General features: G+C 34.2%; 1 protein-coding gene across 4 annotated transcripts in view; it reads right to left on the minus strand.

Annotated features, from left to right (window-relative positions):
* Window positions 1-18,396, minus strand: part of LOC119157487 (connector enhancer of kinase suppressor of ras 2-like) — a 214,629-nt gene that overhangs the window by 61,148 nt on the left and 135,085 nt on the right. For all 4 annotated transcript variants that reach the window (XR_005107546.1, XM_037408478.1, XM_037408479.1 and 1 more), the window contains exons 9-13: window positions 15,952-16,098; window positions 7,701-7,834; window positions 6,847-7,052; window positions 1,979-2,065; window positions 284-537 (exon numbers count right to left, since the gene is read on the minus strand). Coding sequence is in view for 3 of the 4 variants with exons in the window: in XM_037408478.1 (XP_037264375.1) it covers window positions 284-537; window positions 1,979-2,065; window positions 6,847-7,052; window positions 7,701-7,834; window positions 15,952-16,098 (828 nt within the window). In the remaining variant the exon portion in view is untranslated. The remainder of the gene's footprint in view (window positions 1-283; window positions 538-1,978; window positions 2,066-6,846; window positions 7,053-7,700; window positions 7,835-15,951; window positions 16,099-18,396) is intronic.

Here is an 18,396-nt window from a genome sequence, read left to right on the forward strand (position 1 = left end):
AGTATTTTACTTGAAGCATCCAATATCAAATGGTCCTTGCCTTTCATTTTTGCACTGTGTCTAGGCTGTTTTTAAGTGAAATCTATCGTGATACTGACATTAATCAGCTTTCTTGGGCTATAGAATGTAACATTACAACACACAGTAGAAGAATATGCCTTTATAGTTGTATCAATCCTGAAAAGAAAATATTGTAGTGTTTTCCATGTACTTTAGGTAATAGTTTTTTTAGGTAAAAAATAGGTAATAGGTAAAAAAAAAAATTATTTTGTTATGTACTTACATGGTAAAGTGGAACTGTATTGTTTTCTGCTAGTGAGAAATTCAAGACATCTTGCTGTCCAGGCTCGAGCCTAACATTAATAGTAGACGTCAATACAGGTGGACTAATAGGGTAGTTTGGACTGCTTGTGTTTTTGCCCTTTTTTCTTGACCTACGACCTGTGTCCCTTTTGTTGTCTTTTTGTGTCAAAGGCTCTTCTTGGATAACCAGTATCTTGTCATCACTCAGATACCGCAGGAGTGAATTCTCAGAGTCAGTTGTTAGAGGAAAAAAAAGAAAAAAAAACATTAGTAAGAGGAAATAAAGAGAGAACCATTTTGGCTGCATCTATATTGTCAATTTGGTTAATTCCCCACTTTTCTCTGAAGCTCTTTCGTCTGCAAACTTATTTGCACCAAGGTTCCAATCAAGTGCAAACTAAGTAGTTGGCACAAAACCTAGGCACTGAAAGATGGTGGAGCATACCCAGGTCCTTGCATGACAGATGGCATGAAGCTAGTCCACATCGTATGGCTTGTGTAACAAAGAAAACCTAAATACAGCCAAAAGGTTTCAGTGAAATGCCAAAGATCAACACCCAGTACTATTAAAGCAGAAAGACTGATGTGAATGTCAAATGAATTGTGAGGGCTCGCACTGGACTCAGTGCCACATTTACTGATGCCTCTCTGCCATTTGAGGTGAAAGTGGCTAACACATAAAATATTTGTAAATTGTACCAAGCAGGAAGCATCTCTGGGACCATTCCAGGGACAAGGATTGTAATTTCAAGGAACCCGACAAATTGGAATAATGGTCTTAAGGAGATGCACGGTATACTTGGGAACAATTTCAAAATGGGAACTGACCAGGCATCAAGTCTAAGGAAAGGAATTTATAACAGTGAAATACAAACTAAACATAAATCAGCGTATTTGGAATAAATCAGAAAAGGCTTGTGCCTTAAATGATATTTATTTTCTCTTGGAATGGAAGATTACTGAAAAAGGTAGTTTAAAATCCTGTATTAATTTTCAAGAATGTAATTCAATTTTGTCACATTGTAACTAGTCAAGTTGAACTCCTTTCAGCTACCCACAGTGTGCCTAAAACAGTATTTATTTAAGAATCTTTAACAATTGGCATAACAATAAACATAGGAATAAATATATTTGCATGTTGGAAGAATATATTTTGAATTATATAATTGCTTTTTAACAGAGGAAAAATAGGAAAAAAGAAACTTTGCTATCACCATGCTTCTTCCAAAGTTCATAATTCCCACTGGAATTAATAGAAGTTTATATGATTAGAACTGCTGGTCTGAACACTGACAGTACAACCGCTGATTCTGGTTTCAAATATTTATTCATACTAATGAAAGTGTGTCTCAAAGGACATTACCTTACTTCTAGAACACCATTGTTTTCCAGAAATGTGAAGATTAAGAACTGATTGCAATTAACATATATCTGAATGTTATAAGTCTTTTCCCTTGATGTTTATTTATCTTTGTACTAGAATTAGAGTAAATCCCTCCAACTAATACAAACTTTTAAATTTTCAGAAATAGAAACACCAAACCCCAGACAGTAAACAGGCTTTTTTATATTCTCTGTGACACTCAGGAAAATTGGTTCCTGTGATGATACCTTCATGCTTCTTAAGTAACAAAGAAGAAAAATCTTAGAGAATGGGCAAAAAAAAAATACTCACCTCTGCTTCCCCTCTTGAACATGTTTTGTTCTTTTGACTCCCCTATCCAACTATATTCAGTAGGCATAGAAACAGGCCTTAAATCTCCTGGAAACAATTCAAGATAAACCAATATAATTTTTGAAGACTAAAAATATAAGGCTGTAGAATAAGTAATGTCTATAAATCACAGGCATGACATGACCCTTCACAGCAATCCTTTTTATCAGCACCGAAGCATTATGAAAGCTGTAGCATTCAAGATCAATTAAGCATCGCCTGATGCTGGGTTTTCCTCTTCATTATACCGATCTGAAGGAAAGTACCTATGTGACTATGGTGAAATCACTTATAAACGTAAAGAAGATTACAAATTTATTTTTCAACTGTGTTCTTAAAAACTTGCTCACACATTAAATAGGTGTTTTGGAATAAAGAGAGAATCAGTTTTTAAAGAAACTAATATGCTTTAGTAAAAGTATTTATACATCATTATATTAATATCAATTAATTAATATTAATTATCATAACTATGAATACTGATACAACATTACATATCTATCAGTTAAACAGTAAAACCTATCTGGCCTGGAAAATCCCATGGTGGCTAATGAGGGGATCTCATTTCAAGGAACATTAATTCCAAATGCCTTAAAAAGGAAGCATGGTGTGCAGTTTGGTTACAACAACAAAAAAGAAGATTCAGACATTGGGGCTTTAATTAATATGATTTTATGGCACTATGGCTGTAAGAAATTAATGTACATTAGTCATTCTTTACTACAGTATCAGCAGAACACTGATAGCAAGCCATTAAAGAAGGAATATTACAAAACTGACTATAAAACATTAGCACTTTGGCCTTGTCAGTGTGCATTATTATCACAAAACACAGAAATATACTCTCTAGATTATGGTTTAAGTTTTGTCTGACCCATATAATCAAAGATTCCTTTTTCCGTATGCCAGCTGACTAAATTTAGTGTGTTTATGTAGCACTCGAGCACATTTTTTTGAAGTATCTTGCTACTGTTCTGGTTCTTGGTTAATTATTGAATTTAAGTGTGAACAAAAGTTTCATTATCAATTTCCCCAGGATTATTAGGGTGAGAGTATTTTCTGTGGATTATCTGTATGCTAGTTTTTTTCCCCCACTATTCTTCCAAAATACAGTTTTTTAGCTACTAAAATAGGAGGATTTAAGACCAAACAGGTATATAAGACAAGTATGCTTCTGGATAACATGATTTTAGGAAAACTGAAGGGGTAGCATATACGTAGAGTACTGAGATTTCCCTATATTATGCTTTCACTCATACCATAAAAGTTTGTGTATATCTAATTGTATGGAAAATGTACGTAGTTTTCCTGTCTGCCTAACAGTTGAAACTACTTTTAACTACAAATGCATTATTCAACTGCTAATCTCAAATTTGATTTTAGAAGAACAGAATTAAGAAAAAACCCTCCATAAACCAAAGAAAAGGAAATCAGTAATATGGAAAAGATTGAGAAACAAGATTATAAATTAAAAAACAAAAATATGAAAATAAGAATCCATTTAACAAGTGCAGATCACCATAATAAAACTTAGAAGTATTTCTGTGAAGAGAATAAAGGTCTGAAGCTCTGAAGAGATTTGTAACAAAAACATCAGATGCCACAACACAATCGACATCAAAACCAGAAATTTAAGAGAGGAAATACACAAGCCAAACACAGGAACTAGTGATTTTGCATACTGCTTATTTTAATTCCAAATTCTTTTGCAAACAAATGTAATCTATAAACTATTTTAATATTGCAACTTGGGTATTTTTCTGAGTAGAAAATTATTGTGTACATGTATACCAGTATAAATTGAAAGAAAACAATAATACTTATTTATGATGGTTTTGCCTCTGGCACATAAAGAGATTTGATATCCATTGCTACAAGGACTCTAAATACCATAGCATGTTAAAGTCAGACTAATATTAGTGTAAACACTCGATTTAAAAAAAAAAAATAAATAAAAAATACTGCAGCAATTATAAATACAAGGTTAATTTTCACACATAGTTTGAGAAAATGGACTTATTTGCCTTCTTGCATTTTGCATATATATTATCAATACTGAGCATCTCATCTACCTGAGTATCCTTCTGCCTACCAGCTGCAACAGAGACTGGTTTCTAATGATTGCTTTCATTCTGGTAGGACCATGGCAGGAATTCCTGAGCAGTGGTTTGTGTGAGTCCTGGCAATAATGAAAGCATCTACTCAACCACGAACAACTTCAGACGTTTTATTTTCCTTACTTTGCCCATGGCTACCTAGTTCCAGCATCAAGTACGTGTTTAATCAATCTACCATAAACCCTGTCGTTCCACCAAAAGACCCATTGTCACTTTCACAGTTCAAACGTGTATCTTTAAGTCAGAAGTATAAAATATTCTACTGCAGTAGAAAAAAATCTGTATTTGGGAGTCTGTTAGTTGACAGATTAATCTGTAGTTTAAAAAATTCTAGTTTAGCAATTTTTTTTGAAACAAAAGCATATTCCTCAGACCTAAAAATCAAATTCTTTCTAGATTTTCAAAGTTACAGAAAATCTGAACTGTCCATCATAAACAAGAAAAATGTTACTTATTACTGGGATCGGGCACAGAGCCCAACATTTTAAGTCAACATGCAGCATGAACTTATGAAAGCAAGCCAAATACATCCATCTGACTCCAATTTTAATCACAGTTAAAATTTATCTTTCATTCTAATTTTATAATAATGTGACATCACTTATCAGGGAGATAAAGACTGAATATTACTAGATTTAAGAAGGAATCCTACATTTCAGTGTTACAGCTATTTCAAACACCAAATATATGGCTGTACAATTTACTAAAAATATCCTATATATAACAAAGATCTATTAAAATTTTATTATTCTGAAAAGGTAATGTACATGTGCATATACATGAACCTGTCCATTTTAAAATTGATACTTTGCCATTTTTTTCCATAAATCCAGCTGTAGTTAGCAAATTATGAAGCCAGGACAAAAGTTCTGTTAATTGATAAACATAAAATAAAACTGCTTTTAAACTATTAGAATGACAAAACCAGAACACCATTTGGGAAGTTGGATGTCCTCCACTGGGGAAGTCTAACTACACTAATTATCACTCTCTAGCTGCAGTGAACTATCATTGGAGCTTGACGTAATTTGAAAAATCCTTGCAGCTGTCGTTTTCAGACTTGAATTCTACCCTCTCTGCTCTCAAAACAGCAGGTGAAATTGCTTAACTATCACTCGTTAGCTGATCCTAGCCAAAAGGTAATGCAGGTGAAACTGTAACCCCGGTAAGTTACATAAATGCTGCCATAGATACCATGCATATAGTAAGAGAAATTCAGCAAATATTTATTGACCTAGGAAAATATTTGTACAGCTTAACTATCAAATTCAGGTTTGGCATGTGGGGTCATCATTTGCACCCTCTTCTAACATTTATGGTGGTAAGAACCACGGATTCTCAGTCTGAGAATGGGAACAAGAAAGCTGCATCATCTCTAAGTGCTAACAACTGAAAGAACCACAGGAAACTACATTTAATAACATCCATAGTATCAAATCCTGCATCAGAGTAACCAGTTCTATGGCAGACCAACAGAATCTGTGCCTGGAGCGCTTAAAGATTTTTCTGTTTTTTTCCCCAGTGGTGTTCCATTTCAGCTATTATTAGATCTTCCACTGTAACTGCCTTTGGTATTATTTCCATTGAACTGCAGCATGTTTTTATTACCTGTGTTCTTTACAAACACATACTTCTTTACTACTCTGAGCTTGTGAGAGGTTTCCTTTTTCCTAGATACCAAAACCAAAAAAGTTTAGCAACTTCTTTTAGCAAAATGAAAGGAAAAAAAACCTTAGTCTCATAGTAGGTGAATGAAGTACTTATTGAATATTTATCTCAAAAGATAGCTCCTAACCATCAGAATGCTATGATCGTAAGGAGGAGTCAACGCTTACTCTAAGGCTCAGAAATAATGCCCTTTTCAAAATATGAGATAATCACAAGTTTTTTTAAAAAAATCTTTTATCTTAAGTCTGTAAATTTTTAAAAATAACTGTCTTGAAATTAAAACCACTGAAAATATATGGAGAATACAGTGCTGTATTTTAGTAGTATTCTAAAATTCAAACACCAAGCAAATCAGTTTTAGCAGATAGGCAAAAAAAAAATATTGTCAATTCATGAAAAAGCAGTACCTTTTCCATAGATACGTATACCATATACAAGTACATACATGTTTGTATACCTGTACACTCATATGGATTTACACACACACAAAATTTCTATATAAGTTAATTATTGTTTTAGTAGGTCATATATTTCAGCAGTCCTCATTCTAAGATTTTGAAATATATTTGTAGTATTAACAAATGCACTGTAGGATACTACTCATGTAACTACATCCATTTAATACAGCACTGCATTTTGGAGTGTCTTACATCTTATGGATACTTTCATACCAAAAGTAAGTTTTTTCGGGTCTTCCGTTGAAGTTTAACAGCTCGGAACACTGCAAGTAGAATAAACTCCAAGAGCTTGTGAATGAAACTGAGTAAATCAAGATGCTAGCTTCCAAATAATATGAAGCTCAGTATCATTGAAATTTTTAAGTATGCACTGCAGAATAAATCTATAAAGTAACTTAGACGCTCCTGATCATGAACATTAGTTTGTAATTATACTAATTATTCCTTCACATAAACTTTTGTCTAGTATTCAAAGCCAGCAGGTTATGGTCTAACAAAGAATGACAGATATTTGGGGGTGTTGCAGTGTTAATAGCACAATTTGTAAATTTGGTAAATTAAAAAATATCAAAAAAATCAAGCCTACCATGAGTAGGTGTTTTTTCTCTTCTCCGTACTCCTGTAGCTCTGCTTCTTTCGTACTCTGAGCCCATGGGGTGGCCTTCACCTTCAATTAAAGTGTAATATTTCCCACTTTCATGCTCCAGAAAATAGCTTGGAGACTCAGAACCTTTCATTCCAGACTTTCCAAATTTGCTGATGTCATCACAAGACATTATTCCAATTTCATCCCTAAAAACAGTAAATCAGAAGATTATGGAGAAATTAACCATTTTATGATAAAGCTTAAGCATACAACTGTCTCTCCCAAACACTACAAATAAAAACATCTGTAATTGAAATGCTATATGTGAGAAATTTTATGAAAGTGATTCAATTCAACAAATGTAAATTAATGAAATAATCTTTAGGTTCCTTTTTAACTGCAAGATAGTTAAACTTCATGTTTATGAAGTTAACTTCAGTAGTGCTATCTGAGGACGCATTCTAACTTGCATTAGAAGTCAAAAACTTGTAACTAATCCTTTGTGTGATAAATGAATATGCAATGTACTATGAAGTGTAGGAAGTGGACAACTGAGGGGAGAAGTGAGGGAAGACTTCTTCCCTCACTTCTGGGATCAGTTGACAGAACCTGTCTTCTCCCCCATAGGGATGCCTATTGGGTAAAAACTTTACGACTAACTCACACTAGTTGCTATTAGGTATATTGTTTGAAGCTTGCTTTGCAGTCAGCGTATTATCACCAGCAATCTTCAAACCTTGTTCTGTCACAAACTTGCATTTTATAATAAAAATCTTCAGCTGAAGTTATAAGTCTCTAAAGATTTGAGTAGTTGTATAAACCATCTTTCTTAATGTTCCATAGGATGTAAATACCTGGGGCCATAAAGTCCTGACATGGGAGAGAGAATGAAAACATCCTGGAGTGCAGAGTTCTCCATTTTTGAAGATACGCCCATTGTACTTGTTGGTGTCGTAGAACCACTTGTAGGACTGGTTGGAATTACAGGCTGTAAAAAAAAGGCACATGAATAATAAACTGTTTTCTGTGCTACAAGTAACAACTATGTCAATGTGCATAATTTTAAGAATCTTGACATCTTTTTTTCTAGTAGCCATTTTTTTCAAATTACTGGTTTCTTTAAAAAAAAGTTGTCTACTGAAATGCTGTTTTACCAAAGGGTTCAAGACTAGTTATGCAAGAAACTGACAAAAGGCCAGGGAAATTAATTTAAAAGCCATCCCATGGGAAAATCTGAGACTCAGAATCAAAATATGATTTTTAACCAATGCAGAAAATCAATTATATGGGGGAAAAGGACATACACTATTAAATGGCATTAATACAAAAATTAATTACAGAACTCTGGAATACTTGCACTGAATGAAAGTATTCATAACTATAATGTTGGTTTCAGTAGAAGATTTATTGTTAAGAGGACAGAATCCCTAGGGGTTTTTTAAGAAAACAGAATTCATAGTCATTTGTTGTTTCTTATTCTTTTACTGAACATGTAGCCATGATGATTGTACCACAGTGATGCATATATAGGTTGTATGGTAACTAGCAATGGAATATAGATTAACCTAAGCAATAAATATGAGCATCAAAAATATTAAAGGTATTAATAACGTTTGGGTGTCTTTTGGGATTTTAGGTTTTTTTTAAAAAAAATTAAATTAATTTAAACACGATTCTTTTACTCAAAGGCCGTAGGGAAGCTCAAGTCAATAGCTATAAGGAATACAATCAAATATTCTGTGCAGGATAGAAAAATACATACACAAAGGATATTTTCCAGCCAAAGTAAAGTCTGTGTTTATATTCAAGAAATAAAAAATACTTTTCTTCATATTATTGTTTACGGTTTTTAATATGAAAAATTCCCATTCAAATACAAAATTGTGCTTGAATAGATACAACTCGTTTTCTACAGGTGGAAGGGATACACAGTGACCTAAAAATTGGATGAAAGCCTCAAAGATCAATTATAATCTTTTTCTGAATACAAGGCTTTCTATATTCTAGAGATAAACACTGAAATTATTTTTACGTTATTCAAAAAGTAAAAGGATACCAAAAAAAGACTTTTTTTTGGTGAGAATGTCAGTCTGCACAGGGTTCCAAATTAAACTACTCTTTTATGCTTATTGTTAAGCCTCTTATATTCTAACCAAATGTTTTAGGTTTCTTTTGTATTATCAGTATAAATGCATAAGAATTGACTGCCAAAGACAAGAATCATTCACTACTTACTTTCTCATATCTTTGGAAATGAGGTCCTACCACATTATACACACTATCAACCACTACATCCAGAATACTACCATTATTTCTGAAGTTTTGCTGTGGCAGTATTAATAAAAAGACTATATAATAACACATTCTAGTAATCCCCCAACTTACCTGCAGCTGGACACAGTTTCCCATGAGTCAAGATATAAATTATCACCCTCACAGAAAGACAAGCAGAAACTATTTTAGAATCAGAAAACACCTATACCAAGTCTCTTATGAATAATTTCTTTTCGATGGTTGTATATTCAGCAGCCTTCAAGGTCACAGGATATTCAATGAAGTTAACAACAGAAAAAGGGGTGGGGAGAGATGACTGTTAAATTTGCCCCCCAAGAGGGTGATAGCCATGCTATTCCTCTATTCCTGATAGATTTTTAATAATATCTGACCTTATAGCAATATAATCGGTTTTGCTTCAATTTAATTCAATTCTTGTTCTTCCTATCCCAGAAAGTTAAAACTTTCATTTTTTTTTACATTCTGAATACTGGTTCCCCTTATTTTGGCTAGAAAACAAGAACTATACAAACACACCCCCCCCCCCCCAATTTTTCCGTTATAGGGCTTGTTTTTTAAAACATTAATGAATTGTAGCATGCTCTGTACTTTTTCCAACTGATTAGACTATGTGTACCCAGTGTATACTAGGTGTAATCAGTACCCAGCTCAGATTGTACCAATACTGAATAAAGCACAACAATTATTTCACTTGTGTTTAATATTCCTGTTTATGTCTTTCAGTCAGGTATTTTTGTTCCTTCCAACATGACATTCAACTTTTTCTTTACTGTAATTTCCATATTATTTGGAATTACTGTTGTATTATTCAGTTGCCACATTCTTTAAAACTGCATTTTATTATTTCCCAGTAGCATACTTTACTCTTGCCCTCCTTAATTTCATTTTTAGAGCTTTTTTTCTAGTTTTCCAAACTAGAATTTCCACATTTTTAATTACCAGCCAAGACTCCATTGCATTCGCAGGCCCTCCTGGTTTAGCAATCTATGCAAATTTAGTAAGCAACTCCTTTGGGTTGTCATGAAAACATGGAACAAAACCACGTGTATCACCTAGCTGTCGAACACTAAAAGTTACATTCTTCGTTTGAAAGTGAATCATTAACAGGTATTTGTTAGGCAAGTTTATCCAGTAATTTTCCACCCATTCAATCTCAGTTTCACCTAGTCCTTAACTCTCTATGCCAAACTTATGAGAAAAGGTATTAATATCAGAGCAAGATATACAGCTTCTTTTCTATCTACGAGGCCAGTTAACTGCTCACATAAGAGCATTAAATCTGTTTAATGATTTCTTCATAATAAATTCATGTTGATTTTACTCATTGGTTATCTTCCAAGTGCTTGCAAACTGTTTGTGCATATTAATTGACACATAATTCGCTGTCTCTTGTGTTTCCCCTTTCTGAAGACAAGCATTATACTTCTTGGTTTTCTAACCTTACTAAAATTCATTCATCATTTACAATTTTACAAAAAATGCTTTTGAAAAATAATGGTAAAAGAGTGCCACCTCCCCCCGCCCCGCTCTTTTTCTTCCCTTTTTGATTGGCATACTGTAAGAGCTCATCCACCAAGTTTACAGAAGTGTGTGCTCTTGAAGTTCACTTTGCTTATATGAGGGTTGTGCGTTTTTAAGAAAATACACTGCTTCATGATTGCTCTCAGATAAGCTGTCTCCTGCCTCCTCCCTCTCAGCTTTATTTATTTTCTCCACTTTCTGCATGAAAAAATACCTCTCTTCAGTGCTTTCCAAGAATTTGCCAGACATTGTGTCTTTGGAACAATGCCTGTTTCTATCCCTTTCTCAAAGGATGCACCTGATCCAAATAAATGATATTGGGCGATTCTGTTATTTGCTCACAAAAAACTTCACTTATCTGGCCTGGGAGTCTTTAATGAAGAGAACACCCACTTTCTCCTCCTCTATCATCACCCAGATCATTCCAGCAAATATAATTCTATGATCTGGAGCTCAGAGCGAAGGCAGCAAAGATGTATAGTTTCACCCCATGTCTGCAACATCAGACATGGAATTCCAGTGGGTTTAGGTATCTGCAAATTAGCATAGGGGTGTTTTAGTATTATTTAAAACAATATTTATTTAATAATAGTTTAATAAGAGTATTTAATATAATATTTTAGTATTATACAAAATCAAAAAAGGCAATTTTAATAAACAGTAAAAATAAACCCAAACAGGACTATCAATTATAAAGACATAGTCAAGTCTTTAAGTCTTATATCTCAATTCCAATAAAATTACTTAAAGTGATTATGCTGACTATGTCGGTGTACAAATGAATGTTTGATGAAGCGTGTGCAAATAAATGCACAGGTGAAAAAAATCCCAAGGAAAACACATTTGTTTATAGATGACTTCTGAAAAGTGACACTTTAGGTATCTGCTGTTGTTATTTAAAGTTTTTAATAAGAATAGCTAATTGTCAGGAAAATGATTAAGCAATGCTAAAAGACCAAAATAAAAATGAAAGACAAATGCTAAATTCAACATTCATCTGAACTAAACAATTGTTTGCCAGACAGAAAAATTCAAACTCTTTCAGAACAAAATACGTTGCTGTGATTCTGAGTGAGTTTTGCATATATTTGGGATAATTAAATAATGTATCTATTTCAAAAGTGCTGTTCAAAACAACAAACATGACCCCAGCACATCCTGCAAAAAACAGCAGAACAAAATGCAGGAAGCTGGTACAGCAACAAGAGTCTTGAATATGGACATCCCTTACCTTTTGAGGGGGTATGAAGATTAAGGATAGGGTACTGAGTCTCTGCTTTCTCCCCTGAAGGAATAAACTGAATCCCCAGAATTCCCCTGATGGGTGAATTCACAGAAAACACACAGGCGTCACTCTTCTACATGGATTGCCTGCGGTAAGGGAAAATGGGGCTTTGTAACTACATATCACCCTATAAATTCCTATAGTGTTTAATTTTTGTCAGAAAAGGTTAATTCATGCCAGTGATACAGATGACTAATTGGTCTAGCTGCAGAAAAATTAAATTTTTGCAATAAGATACTACTCACAAGGAGAAACAGAACTCTCAATATTGTTGAGTATTTCTCACGTACTGGTAAATTGGTAAAAAACCCTGCAGTTACGTTCACAGTGTTCTCCAGTCTTGTGGATTTTTACATTTTGAAACTTAAAATATATACAGTTTTGATGTGTAAGTAATAATTTTTGTCCTCAGAGCAAGAGGATACAATGAAATACAACTGAATATGACAGAAGTCAGTAAAAGCATGAGTGGCATTAAGATGAAAAGGAAATGACTGTTCACCATCTCCTCTGATACAAGACACTTAAGAGAACAGAACACAACTTAATTTCTTAATTTCTGCATATTCTTTGTCTAAGGTGCTACGAGTCTTTCCTTGCCCAAGATATTTCTCATGGAGATAGCAAAGTGAATGGGCAGCACCTCATTTCAGAGTTCAGCTGAGCAATTCTATCAGGGTACAGAACCTTAACTCTGAACTGCAAACTAACTTGAGTGGTATACACCAAACTTGTTATTTTCCTTTTTTCACTCTACAAGCATCTGTCCTTACAAAGCTATAGAATTTCTCTCTTGTACAAAGCAACATCTCTCTAAATTCACATGGTTTTCAAAATCTGAAGTGAGCTACATAGCTAGAATTATTCTGAAGATACTTATAAAGTTGCAAAGCATATGTTTTCCCTAATACATAAGAGTTGTTATAAAATTGTCACTGCTGATAGAAGCTTTACTTCTCATATCTCCTGACAGATTCTGTACCTCAAGCCAAATAATAAAAATTCTAATATTCTGGATCAAGTAGTTGTAACAAGAAAGATTAAATAATTGTAGAACATTTCTGCAAATAGAAAGAAAAAATACAATAAATGTTGTATTTTATTTGAATGAAGTTGCTGGTGTGCTCACTTTTATAAAAAAGAGTGCTGTTTGCCATCACAGATGAAAGAACCATGTTATATTGAGTGGGAAGATAATCACAGAGTTTAAAAATTGAAAATAGTTTTCTAATGTCACATAATGCCAACTAGAGACAAAAGGAGAAAATGGTATGACTGACACGCTGTCTTACTGAAAGATAATTATAGCATAGAAATTTGGCATATATTATCATTCTGCTGTTGTTAATTAAGCATCAAGGGAAACTATATACAGCAAAGGAATACTACAATGGGACCAAGAAATAAATTTTATAAGGTTTCATGGATTTTTTTATCATTAATAATTCATAAATTAACTATGTGATATAATTTTAAACATAATTGTCATGGAAAAAAGTATTAATAACACCTATAAGTGCCTTAAGAAATAATAGAAAACATGACAACTTTTATTTAAAAAAATTCCTGCTGCACACCAACCTGAGTTAAATATTATTTCTGACCTCTGAATTTCAAGTTCTTAAATCCTGCTTCCTTTGTTCACTCCCTAATTATATACTGCCTTTGTTTTGTGTTTTTTACCAACACAAAATCAGAATGGAAGAATTGCTCTGCATGTGTTATTTTTTATGGTGCATTATATATATCCATACATGCACCATGAGACAAGTAACACATGCAGAGCAATATATATAGATCCATATACGGAACACACCATGAAACATAACGCATCCGTATACGTTATCCTTTTGTGTGATAGTCTGACACTTGCTGAATTGTTTTAATTTTTATCTACTTTAAATAAGACAATTTTCTACAAATCGTTGCTTAACTGGGCATTCCATATCCTCCATTCATACAGCCGGTTACTTATATCCAAGTATAAAACCTTCTGTCTACGCTGAATGTGTTCTGTTTATTTCTGAAAGTCTGTCCATAGCCTCTGACAGAGTCTGTTCTTTAAGAGCTATTTTATTCCATTAGCGGTAGAAAACTCCAGAAAAACAAATAAATAAAACCAGAAGCCTTCCTACCAATTCAAAGAATCAAACTGATCTAGAGAGTCTAAAAACTGTCAAAGTCAAACAAAGACAAGGATATTCTGCAGCCAAGAACAGAGAGAGGGAAGTGAGATCATTCCTTTCCAGCAGCACCAAGCTGTCATGTCAGCTGTCCAGGAAATACAAGCTTTAGTATCATCTTGAAATTTAATCATGCTAGTTCCAAGTCATTGGTGACAATAATAAACAATCCAGGTGAGATAAATAGATCCAGGTGAGAACTGTGGGAAACAGGCAAAACCAAAAACTGTGCCCTGAAATGCTTGAGCTCGCCTCTGTTGCATGAAGGCTAAAGAAGACCTAAAGATGTTAAAGATGACCTAAAGTTGGGAGGTTTTTTTACATTTTATTACAAGATCTACTGTTAAGAAGTAACACTGGCAATACTCTTATTTTCCAAAATGATTTATATTTATATCTTCACAGCACGATTTTCTGACATAGAAGAAACATATCCTAGTGAGGATGGCACTGAAAGCACCCTTTGATCCTCAGGGGCTCTTGTGTTCTGGGTCACCAGGAGAAGACACATAACAAAAATAGAAACCTATAATTCCACAAAAATAGCTTGGTGCACTTTCACTTATCTGGCTACCACAACAGGGGTTGGCATGTTCTGTGGAAAACACTGTGCCATGTATACATTACATATTTTTTTCACACTGACAACACTTCCAGAACTAGCACTGTTTGTGAATTTCAACTCTTCAATACACTAATAGAAAGAGAGGATCTCTATGGAAGCCCAGTTACAAATGTAATTTCCAATTTGCTGCCACTGAAGGCTTCATATAAAGTTCACAAGGAAATACATAATCATCTTGCTACAGCAAAGAATGTTATTCCTGCACACTTATGACAGAAAAATCTGAAGATTCTCAAATGTCCTCCTGGTGTCATAATGCCCCTTTCCTCTCCCCCAGAGGTAGTCACAGAGAAAAGAAAGATGGCTCTAAATCCAAGTGTCAGCACTCCTGAGCTGCAAGGATTACACAAATTCCTTAAGTGAAGCAGCTGTGTAGGATTTAGGCACTTTGAGGAAGGAAAGATCCAGGAAATGCCAGGCAGGAAGGAAATTTGCCTGGATAGTCTTGAAGGATTTGCTTTGCTTTCATTAATTTATTTTTTTTCAGAAACACGTTCATGTATCATGTGATCCAAACAAAACAACTCTGTGAAGCTTCAACATTATGAAAGTGCATAAACTTAATAGAGGTTGTTATGTAGTGTTAAACTTGCACAGTTCCTAACTTTAAAAAGTTTCCTTTAATAATTTTGAGTTCAGCCTTTTTACAGTGGGTCAGTTTCTCCTACGTATGTTGATGCTGCAGGAAGAACCAGCTGTGTTCACAATAATTTTTTTATATATCAACAGGTTTTCAAGGGATAAGTATGCAGAAAATATCAGAGGTTCTATTTGCATTGCTACCAAAACCTCAAACTTGATGAGAGGTGGGGAACAGAAGATGACTTTTCCTGACACACTTGATTACAAACAAGTAGTTTTAACAGACTGAAATAATGGAAACACTGGAGGTAATGTTGCCTCTGCCAGTCAAAGCAAGCTACTGAACCTTAGGCTTGCTTATTCTTCAGTAACACTATCTGTGAGCATTCTTTCCTTCTATGAATTGCTGTGGCTCCCAACTTCACCAAAAAATGTGGGAAAACAGTATTATTGACACATAAAGCATTGCCACACATATTTATCTCAGCACCCTATTTGAAAGGAATCTGGGACTTTTTAGAGGCTCCTGTTCCTTTCACTGGAATGAAAAATTTGTGTGTTTTCTCTTGAATAAAGGTTTTACCATGACACCAGTGTTGTAACAGCCTTCTTACCTGAAGTGCAAGAGGCTTCCACCTCACGTTCTTCAGAAGGGCAGGAGCAGAAACCAGAGTATTCTGAGGACGCTTTTTCAAGGTTAAAATCACTCCATTTGGGTCTTCCCACAATGCATTTACTAGGTTCTTTAGTTGCCAGCCAACCTAAGGAAAAATTCCATAATTGAATTTTGAAAGTTTTCGTATAAACTGTGTCTGCTTACTTCTATTGGACTGAAATGATGCTGTTGAAGCTGTATTTTTTTAAGCTACATTTCTCAACAGAATAAAGCGTAATTGAACACTCTCTTTTAATAATTTGTGACATCACTGTACATTTGAAACCAAATGATGAGGACTACAAGACATGAAATAACTTCAATCTGGATCCTGAGTTGAAACAGGCACTGCTGAGGAGGAAGACAGACTATGCTATAGCAATGTATAACATATACGTAACAGCTTTAAGGTCCTAACTGAAGATAAATGATTGTTGACTTGAATCTATACACCCCCTGGATATAGCTGAGTATTTCAAGTTACTGTAAGTTGTAAACATAGCCATAAAAAAGAACATCACTAGTACTGAAATGATTTTATATGTGCCACTCACAAAAAGTTACTTATAGTAATGTCTTAATCTTGATTATCTAAAAATAGTATTTTTACAATGAACTCTTTATACATGAGAACAGAAAATGTACTTTTATGGGAGGGTTTTTTTTTAATGAAAGTTTACACTATCCTATTATCCTGAGTGCTTGAAGAAGTTTTAAAACTGAATAATAATAAAAATGACATTATATAAAGATGTTTATGATAAAAGTAGTTTCTTACACATTTAAGTGCCGCTGAATTTCTATTAATATTTCCACAGGCACATGAGAAAAAAACCCAACCAAACAACAAAAAGAAGGGTTTCAAAACAGTCAGATACATAGATTCGGAACTGAAAGTGAAATTTGTAAAAATTCACATTTTTCTACACTTCAACCAATCTTTCTTCCAAGTTGCACCACTGAAATCAGTGGAATTGTACTAGTTTGAATAAGACAATAAATTTGGCTGCATTTAGCAGTCCTTTTGCCCTTCCTATATGCAAGTGATGTATTACCTTGTTCAATATGAATGAAATAAGAAACGCCTACCACTTAGCACTTCACAGTGAATTATCATGAAAGTTGGTTTGCCCTCTTTTTGGTTTGCCTAAGTAACATCATTACTGAAGAAGTTTCTTCAATATTACAGTATCAAAAAATTTATCCTATGTAACACCCAGATTAGTACTGATAGACAGAAATGTATTGTGAATGTTAGCAAATCCTATAAGCATTCCTTCTAAAGCTGTTATTTTTTGTTAATATACTTGTGACCCAATCTAGATACCCAGACTCACACTACACATTCTGAAATTTCTCTCTCCCACTGGTGTCAGAAAAATGGCACAACTAAAGCAGACTCTTAGTTACTCACACCTAACCTTAGCCCTGGGTCCCAAGGGCTAAGCTATTGCCTCCCTTTAGTCTCATCTTTGCATTTTCAGGAAGTATAACGACTCAAATGACAAGAACAAGCCTACCTAGAAAGGAAGTACTGGAAAAAGTAACCACAGGCAAGTGACAGTTAGGTTACTGGTTCACATTCAGCTCTGGCAAACAGCAAGGCATGCATAAATATTTATAGGGTGGGCTTTGGAGGATTTTCTTAGCCTCATTTCTTTGCATCTTCTATTCACACACGATTTCTAGGCTTGCCTTTCAAGGAAAGTGAATAGGTGCAGGAAAGACTCTCCACTTATGTTTCTAAATAGTGCATCTTTTTTAAAACATTACTTAAGCATCAGGTTTTAATTTGAACCTTGATAGTTACTCTCTATGCACAGTTCTGCTAAACAAAGCAGTATGGGTCCAAGTGCTGCACAGAATATTTTTTGCAAAAGCCAATTTCTTTCACAGAAGAGCTGAGCCTCCAGCACCTCTAAGAGTCAGTATTAATCTCTTCCTTCCATTTTCTGTTCCAAACATGGTAGATTTTTACAGTAGTAATAAATGACCATAGTAAAGACCTGTCATAAATATTATAACTACCACAAGTCTTCAGCCCTAGTGTCAAGCAGATCCGTACTGAACAGGAATTAGGATGCTGGGTTCATACAGCAGTTCTCCAGACACAGCCTTGCTGAGGCCAATTTGCAGCAGCCTTAAAGTGAATATTTAAGAATGAAAAGCTTAGGGAATACAACAACAGTAACTATAGAAGTGTATGCAAGCATTAAGTGACATTATATTTGCTATAGTTTTTGACTACATTTGACCTGTCAGTTCACTATATTTTAATCATAACTGCCATTCTGACCAAAGTGTGTATTCCCATTGCTATTAAAAAACAAGGAGAAAAAAAAATGCTCATACTCAGAGCAGTCTACAAATCTCACCATATTATATCAGGTATAGTTTATGATTT

This window comes from Falco rusticolus, chromosome 14 (assembly GCF_015220075.1).
Source record: "Falco rusticolus isolate bFalRus1 chromosome 14, bFalRus1.pri, whole genome shotgun sequence".
In the NCBI taxonomy this organism is placed as follows: domain Eukaryota; kingdom Metazoa; phylum Chordata; class Aves; order Falconiformes; family Falconidae; genus Falco; species Falco rusticolus.